Source organism: Wyeomyia smithii, chromosome 3, assembly GCF_029784165.1.
Source record: "Wyeomyia smithii strain HCP4-BCI-WySm-NY-G18 chromosome 3, ASM2978416v1, whole genome shotgun sequence".
NCBI lineage: Eukaryota > Metazoa > Arthropoda > Insecta > Diptera > Culicidae > Wyeomyia > Wyeomyia smithii.
The window spans coordinates 184,467,490-184,476,910 of record NC_073696.1 but is presented as its reverse complement, the minus strand read 5'-3'; the positions used below and the strand labels follow the sequence as shown (position 1 = coordinate 184,476,910).

Genomic DNA, 9,421 nt, shown 5'->3' with positions numbered 1-9,421 from the left:
CACTTTCTTTCGCCCGCTGGCTGGTTGGAAGGAAATTCATTCGAAGCTTGTCCCTGCAGGCAGAATTAATTTAGCCTAAATTTATCCCTTCTGCTCTCAGCCACTGCAAACATATTTTTAGGTTAGGGGGTTGAGTTTAAAAGCGTAACAAACCACTTCGGCAACAGAAGTGATTTGTTTTTTTTTTTCACCATCAAGTAGAGTTCACAAACCTTCCGAAGAGCTTCATCCCATCGGGGTGGACCTCGCTATTTGTTGCGGCAGATTATAACATCAAAAGAGTTCATACCAATTTTCCACCTTCGAAACCGCCCATTTGCATGCAGTATACAAGAAAAACATCGAACGATTCTCATCAACATTTACCCCAATTTCAACGAGTTCATTCCGCATGCTTTTATATACTTTTCTTGAGATGTCCCTGAAAAACATGTCATAATCTTTTAGCATTATGACTATCAACGCGTAAGAGCTTCGCCATCCTTTTCCTAATGTTGAACGAACTTTACTGTACAGTGGCCTTCAGAGTACGCATACCGGAGAACGATGGTAAACACTTTACAGCAGAAATGGTATCATCTGAGGGGTTGCACACGGAGGATATAACCAGCACGCGAAATATTTACGACCAGTTCAATTATTTTTACGAAGAGGGTGGCGACTGTCGGACGCAGAAAACTGATCATGACGAGCTGGTAAAACATGTTATATGTTGCTTATAATTTAATCGATTAACTCATCTATAAAAATGGCAGTGTTCTCTATGTGGGAAGAAAACGAAAAACATAAAAATAAAAAAGTATCTGAAAGAAAACGCTACGATATTGTTTGTGTTTATTATTAGAGATGACCGAAAGATTCCGAAAGACTCGATTTTGATGATAAAATTGAAATATTCTGATAAACTAAATCTATCTGAGCCACTTTCAAACATTTTCATGCACGATGCAGTCCTGTTCCTTCTATTTTAACGTTATCAGTGTTTTCTCCCTTCGTTAAAAGCATTCTTTAAGCAGTGCTTTCAATTATTTTAAAAATAGCAAAGGGGCTACTAAGGACTTAATACTGCTACTTGGAACCTGCCCAACGAAGGTTGGACGCAAAGGCCGGATGAGTTTCAAGTTTCCTCGCGGCAATTTTAATCAATGAATCCTTACATGTATAGACACTTGGCACAGGGAAACTGTTACTGCTCACAGCACCACTCCCAAGAAAGCATAATGCTCCTAAATATAGTCTTACAGGAACAAAGATTGCACACTGAGTGAAACATAGATGGTCAAAAGAATCAATTTTGTGCACGTACAATATAAAATATATCAAAAAACTTATAAATTATGAAGCTTTTGGATTTTGAATCTCATAACGTATGTTAATTGCCAACATAACGTGGGTACCAACAGTGAACCACTTCCGGGTTTGTTCACTAATAGACTGCAGTGTGCTAGTTGCAGAAAATATCAGCAACCCGACATAGCGTCGCCATGTCCCGGCAGTAACATCATCCTTTCCGGCTTTTATGTACCCTTCGCGTTTCCCCTCGTATGGAACCGCACCGGCATTTCACTCTTGCTGCTATACTGTTGCCATGAAAACTGGCACGCGGACGTAGTGTACTATCCTTATTTAGGCGAAGCAGGGTAGAAAATATTGACTACTGAAGATTTCAACAATCAGCGAATAGATAAAGCAAACGGTAAAAGGCACGCAACATTTAGCGAAGCTGTTTAACGTGACTCCTAGCCCTTGTGTGTTCCATTTATTTTATCGGGCTCCCTAAAATACGAATTTTATTTAAATGAATTAGAAAAGTAAAGTAATCAAATTTCCACGCATTGATCAGAACAGCTTTTGGGCTTGTGAAGCAGAATAAATATACAAATGCTGGCTTTGCAACATATTTGTACTATTTGCGCTATCAACAAATGTATCAAATTATCATTGTTTAACCGTATTTTTTTTTTTTTCATAAAGCTCTATTTTATTCAAGATGAGCTTATCGATAATTTTAAATAATGATACTGAACTAATAAGTGATGATATTGATGTTCTATCAAATCGTAGAAGAGTGATTTGGATACATCATTTAATAAATCTCGAGTTTCTCGAAATTTAACGAAATTTATCGAAATTGAGAACACATTTTTTCATCAAATATTTTCAACTTATGATTTTTCAACTAATTTTTCTGCTGTTATAAGCTCTAATTTAGGTCTGGAGTTGCTTCTAAGTATCAGGCCTTAAAAAATCAAAAAAATCCAGGGTTTCTATATTTTTCTTAATTTCCGGAATTTTCTTAAAAAATTTTCAGTTAAGTAGACTCTAAATATCTCTAAACCTTCTTTTTCAATACGAATCAACCAAAAAATTGACCTGAAATTCATAAATTTCAGTAGTTTTCTAAAGAATTTCGAGGAAAATTTCATTTAATTTCGGAAACCTCGAAATTTCGCGAAATTTCGCACAGCCTTAGTTGACACCAATAACTCCTTTCTATATACAAGATTATCATGCAACGTACGTATTATTAAGTAAAATCACATTAAATTTAATTCACTTCAATTTCAACAAAAATCACCCTTCTGTGTATACTCCATTTGATCCGCTCAAATAACCTGATTAGGTATAAATTATAGGACAGCTCCTGGTGTGGTTGACCTACATCAGCGGTTCTCAACCTGGGGTACGAGTACCCCTTGGGGTCCGCGAGAACCTTCAGGGGGTACGCGAAAGAAAAATCAGTAATGGCGGACAAAGCATTTTTTTTTTTTAAATACTTCATTTGTTGTTCAAACTTGCTCCTGAAACATGACTGTAGCAGTCAAACAAATCACAGTTCAATTTGAAACCTGAAATAGACTACCACAACATGATCTACCACTACTCTCTTCCACTCTGCGTGAACATTCCAAGGTTGGGGGTACAATTGATTTGGAAAATATCGCCAAGGGGTACGCGGACAAAAAAAGGTTGAGAACCGCTGACCTACATCATAAGCATTTTCAATATCAGCATGAATATGAAGTTTTTAAAGTTAAACCAATTTCAGAAGCTAAAATTCACTTTTTATTGTTTGAAAACCTACACAAAAATCGCTCAACAAATCTCAAGTAACAATCAATCTTGATGATAAAAAAATCGAGTTAATCTTGAATATCTACATTTAGGCGTTGGAATTTACCCCACAAATTTAGTTTGGAAAAGCTCATCTCTAACAATTTACGTCATTTGGTATTTCAACCTTGAGCCAAGCCTGCAGATTTTATTGCACCTACTTATCTGCAGTTTTCACATTGCAGCAATAACATTAACTAAAATACGAGTTTGTATTTGTGTTTACCAATAACCTTCTTTTCTTCTTTACTAGATTTATTTCTCTTTATTGTTGACATCGATTAGATATTTGTAATGAATTAAGTGTCTGTAGAATAACCTCCATAAAAGCAATTTTGAGAGATGCGTCATATAGCTAATGATAATAATGTCATTTATTATCAGTACAAAATACCTTACCTGATACGATTAGAGCTTCGTTTGGTCCTACGGTATGTATATTCCCCATGATAGCTGGCTGCTTATCGTTATCCCTTTGAAGTAGATGCCAAGAGCTGAAATAATCCTTAATACTCGTTGTACCACAAAATTGAAATACAGGCGATGCTCAATAGAACAGTTCTATTAATCCAGGATTGCTCAACAAAACTTATTCAATGTGTTCCAACAAACAATTGCAATCACCCGCCTGAAAATTCCGTAAATCTGATAAATTAATTTCCTTTTCAATTATGACTAAGGTCGAAACCGTATTCTGACTAAAATAAAACACTTCAAAACATAGATCATAGAAAAGTTGCTGTCAGATGATTCACGATTCTAGTCACTGGAACACGTAGCTTTTTCTGCAATACCTAATTGCACCGAAATACTAGGCCTGCCATATTCAAAACTATTACCACAAATTCGTGACTGAAAATTATCGTTTATTCGGTCGCCGCTTTCATACGTTTTCACTGTTGATTGACACTTTTAGAATTCGGCCCTGAAATCTGCCGCGCCAAGCGCTAACAATAATCGAACAAGCCTGGAAAAAAATCGTCGACCTCAATAGCACAGAAATTGTACACGAAATTTACTGTCTCACTTGATTCCACCCCGATTGCCGGCAGGGTCAAAGGGACCGAAAATTCTACGGAACAAAATTCTTCCGCCAGAAATACGGAGAGATCAGATAAATGAAAAAAACCTCACGCTGACTAAGCCCGTCTACTAGTTTTGTACGGCAATCAAATTTTTCCGCTAATCACTGCTAAACGTTTCTTTGAATAACACCACCGGATAGATAAGCAATAAGCAAACCATTTACGGGCAGAATAAACTAATTCGGCACCTTTTTTGACCACCGAAACTCGTTTCGAACGCGAGATAAACGCAACCCGCGACCAAGCACGCAATACCAATGACAGATTAGCACAGGTTCCGTTCTATTCTGAACAGTTTATCCAAATGAAAACAAAAATCGATAATCGTCGCAATAGTATGTGTTTGCGGCGAATGTGTCAATAAATTTCTAGCTCTCCGTTTTAACTTGTCGCCAGAGTTGCCAATAAAATTTTCGATTTAACTGGAAAAAGGATGAGGAAAAAACTGGAAAAAACTGGATTCCAAATAAATTTAAAAAAAGCAAAAAAATGATTCTGAGAGTGCTTTTCTGTTATGGGGACTGAATCCAGTGACAGTTTTTATACAGCAACTAAAGAGATAGTTCATTACTCATTTTTATCAGAATTGTTTTGTTTCGGGCTTACATTTTGTTAAACTTATGGACTAAAAAATTTCCTCTAACAGCAGCAAAATTTAAAATAAGGCAATCAATCTATCTCAAAATTAAGAAAATAGAACAACATTTTCTTGCGTTACATCAGTGAAGTTTAAATTTCAATTATTTCTGACTTCGCTATCTTTTGGTATCTAATTCTTCTAACAATTTTTTAACTGCTACGCAACAGAAAATAAATAGAAATTTTTTTCATGGTCTGGTGGAATCTATTTGTTTGGTTTTATCTCAACCATGTCATGCAGTCTTTAATTTGTTTCATGCGAGAAAATAGAATACTGAAAATGCTGTTAAGAGTTGTCAAAATAATTTATCAATCTACAAAATTTACGTTTTAAAAATATTTCCGAAAATCAATCGGAGCTTCAGTGAATAAAAAACTTAATAAAACTGGCAAATATCTGGAAAACCTGGAGGATTTTGGGAATAAACTGTTTGACTGGATCACTTGAAAAAAACTGGAGGAATCCAGTTTAAACTGGAACATTGGCAACCCTGCTTGTCGCACACGCCGCAATATGGTATTCGTGTTCGAAGAAACGCGATATCTTGTGTATGTGTTTGAAAGCCTAACTTTTGGTGGTGTGGGTGATTTATTTATCTCGAAATCAGGAGAATGTGTTCACAAGCTCGATAAATATGACTAATATCCAAGTATAATGACAGTTCTACAAGGTATGCTATTCACGTCGATGCATTAGTATTAGTGATCGTTATGAACTTTTTCCAATTTTGTATGAAATTTGAAATGATTTCGCGTTTTAAACTAAACTTATAAAACATACTTTCCTGAAAAGTTATAGAAATGATGTTGAAACATGTTTTATTTGTGGGGAATACATAAACATGCTGCGGTTTAGGTAAAATATGCTGTTTTTCATCAATTTGCCGGTAACCTTTTTGCACTTTTCGTTATTTTCTTGTACTCTAATAGCGCTTCTAAATAGAGTCGCTTATGTTTCATACAGTAACAAAAGTCATGAGCTATGACAATGACTAAGATTATGCTCCAACTATTAGAAATATAGCATTTTTATATATTTTATTTCGACATATTGTCCCAATTTTTCACACTAAATCTAAATTAATATCAATTTCTAGTGTGTTTCAACTGGAGATTCACTCTCCAACCAAAAAAAATCAGATATAAAACAACATAAAACGAGAAATTTCCAAAAATAACGAGATTTGTTTGTGTGCGTGGATAGACAAAAATGTAGCATACCTTGTAGAACTGTCATCATACTTGGGACTAATATGTCACAAATCGACGGTATTTTTTTTGCTAAAAAACCAATTTGTTTTCCAGATGTTGGCAATTGCTTCGAGATGTACACATAGGGACCATCCATTAATGATGTCACGCGTTTATGGGGGGGGGGGGGTTCAATTTTTGTGACATAATGGGGGAGGGGGGTTAGCTTGAGTGTGACATCACATTTAAACTCAAAAAAAATTAATAAAAAAGTCACATACCTAATCACACAGTTCAACTCAGAATTATTTATGATATTTGCATCATGATATTTAATGTAAAATTGATGTATCAACAATAAAAAACATAGTTAAATTATGGTATAGCTATGTACAATTTCAGCAATTTTCAAGGTTTTTTAAATGTTTTTCTAATGTTATTGTTTTCAGGGCTGTTAGTGTCAGTATTAGTAGGATCGCAGTGCCAGCCTTGCAACTGTCCTGTACACTAAGGGACCATCCATTAATGATGTCACGCGTTCAGGGGTGAGGGGGTTTCAATTATTGTGACATTTTGTGATATATGGGAGAGGGGGGGTTAGCTTGAGTAAGTTATGGGGTACTTTGTGATGAGGTCGTATGTCTAAACGTAAACAAAACGAGTGAGAGATGATTTGTGCTTGTTAAGTACAAGGGATATAACTCTCACTCGTTTTGTTTACCTTTAGACATACGACCTTATCACAAAGTAGTCGTGAGTTCTGTTTTACCGTGCATGTTTGATGACTGCGCAATTTCATTCATTTTTAAGTCTCTCTCAACCCTACTAATATGTGGACAAGATTTGGGTTGCGAATTGGTTGAAGAAGAGGAACTGAATATGAATGGACTTTCAGAAATCAGCAATTATGCTGCTGTAGTTACTGCCTGGGCTTTCTATGTCGTCGATATGTGACTCCATCAACAGAATCCTTGGACTAAAGATTAAACGCATTTACTAGTTATTTTTTATAATTTTCTTTTTCTTTTAGTTTTAGTTTTTCTTTCAACAAAATCGTTTTAATTTTTAAAAAAAGCATTTTTTACAAATTTCTCAATTTTCAGTCAATTATAACCAAGGGGAGAAGGCGGGGGGTTATTTTTTTCCAAACTTTGCGTGACATCATTAATGGATGGTCCCTAAAGAGTTGGTCGCGCAGTCTACGTATAATAAACAGAAAGTTTTGTTCGGGATCGGAATTTAGCACCAAGACTTTGTTTATGGTAAGCAACTGATATATTGAGTTTATAGCTCAGAGAACAGACTGACAAGCGACGAACAAAAAGTCTTGGAAAAGTGTGTAAAATTTCATATTTATATTCAAGACTGAACATCAAGCAATACTATTGTTAATTTATTTTTTTTTATGTTGACGTAGAATACGTCTTACGGCAACAATTACAGGGACCCAATTTCAATACAGGGATCCAATTTCAAAACCGAAAACATCGAGAGCGTCACAAAAATTGTCCAATTTCAAACGTTTTAAATCCAGTCAGTTTCCAACCGATTTCTGTCATTTTTGCAGCAATCGATTGGAAAATCATTTAAGCACCCGTCCAAATGCAGAAAATTGTAATCTGATTGTTCAAACTATTGTAATATTGAAATTTGTTCAACATTGTCGAAACGCAAATGTCGACTTTTGATTGGTCGCTTGCTGCCTTTCCCAAAAAAGACGACAGAATGGAGGACCTAGTTAGCCGGCAATGCACTCTTCGGGCTATATAAGAGGCTGTTTCTCCTCAAGCAAATCAGTTTACTAGCAGCAGGCAGCAGCAGCAGACATCAACACCTATGGCAGTAGGCGAAGTGGATCAGCATCGGGCAACAGCGGCGGTGGTAGTTGTTAGCTGCAGTTCTTACCTCTTTCAGTTCGGCTTCCCTTCGATTTGAGTTGGACCCCACCAGCGTCCAGTCCAGATCAGTAATCCGATTCAGATATCGTTGGGTGAATACAACCCGAAACTGAAGAGACTCGCACCGCCAGGCAAGCATGGAAAAGTTCACTCACTAGCAGTATTTCATGCAAATGTGTTCTTTGATTTATCAGTTATCGTTCAACTTTTTCCACTCGCGTACAAGTTTTTCATAGAAACGCTGCTGATTGTTTTCCGCTTCTAAGAGTTCCGAATACCATAGAAGGAGACTGAATGATTCAAACACGATAGTATTCATTGTATCCAAGTTCACTTGCATTCAACATTATCACGAGAATCTTTGAGATATTTTCGCCAGCGATACAAAATTATGAATCCAAATGAACGTTACATTGCGTTCAATTGTTTGCTTACCTGAGCAAGCAGGTATCATCGATGCTAACGGAAATTGTAGCATGGTGCATTAGCATGTGATACTTGAAATCACTAAGAATCATCGTAGTATATCACGGTGAAAGCACGACGTCGAGTAGCCGAATTCCGCCTACAAGCAGCCAACATTTGAAAGAATCATTGCGATCGCTTGAGTGCAATCGTTTGCGATTCTTTCGTAAAACACTCGCTATATGTTGCTCGCTCCGCCTAAAGCAGGCAATACTGAAACAAAATCATCAAAGAAAGCTTCCATATATTTCTTTGCTCTAAGGCCGTTACAAATTTTATTTTCATTTTATGTCACCCCCCTCCCTTCAAAAATCTTGAATATTGGAAGGGGAAGAAAAAAAAAGCTCAAACCGTTTTGTTCATTTTATTGGTTTTCCGACAGCATAAATGCTTTATTAAGCAACAAACAACTCCAGTGACAGCGAGAGTGTCGTCAAAAGACAAGCGAAATAAATAATAATAATAAAAAATCACAAGAAGGTTGTATGCAAAGCCACGACCGCAAGGTTGAAGTAGAATACTTTTACAAGAAAGATAACCCGGCTGCTTGCGTGTCAGTTGGCAGTATTGTAATTTCTTTTTGTCTGATATTTTGAATGAAGTTCATTGAATATTTTTAAATTTTGTGCAAATGAGACGTTGAAGTGCTGCCGAATTGTAATATGCACATTTAATACGACATCATTAAACGGGAACGGAACAAAGGCTACGGTTATGCAGAACGCGAATGCCGGCGCGATGCGATTCGCCTTACCGTGGTGAAATGTACAGCTCTTTTTAAGGCGAAGTAGAGCTATACATTTCAATAGATTTCGTCTTGCCGAATCGCATCGCGCCGTTATTTGCGTTCTGCATGACCGTAGCCAAACACTAAGCGACGCAAACACGCAATAATAATCAGAGTATACATGAAGATGAAGATAATTAACTTTGGATTATAGCGCAAAACGAGAAAATATTAACTCTTCAAATAATCATTTGTGTTCTTCAAATTTCAGTTGTTCAATTTAATATCCGATAAAATGTTTG

At 36.3% G+C, this 9,421-nt stretch overlaps 1 protein-coding gene across 5 annotated transcripts in view; it reads right to left on the bottom strand.

The window, feature by feature from the left end:
- LOC129727325 (flotillin-2) overlaps positions 1–4,497 on the bottom strand; it is a 380,442-nt gene extending 375,945 nt beyond the window's left edge. The window contains exons 1-2 of one of the 5 annotated variants that reach the window (XM_055685052.1): positions 4,388–4,479; positions 3,514–3,742 (exon numbers count right to left, since the gene is read on the bottom strand). In XM_055685052.1, the coding sequence (XP_055541027.1) occupies positions 3,514–3,562 (49 nt within the window). In that variant the 5' untranslated portion in view covers positions 3,563–3,742; positions 4,388–4,479. Of the gene's footprint in view, positions 1–3,513 lie in introns of all 5 variants that reach the window. The other 4 variants (XM_055685053.1, XM_055685055.1, XM_055685054.1 and 1 more) reach the window with 4 other exon arrangements.
- Between the last annotated feature and the right edge of the window lie 4,924 nt (positions 4,498–9,421).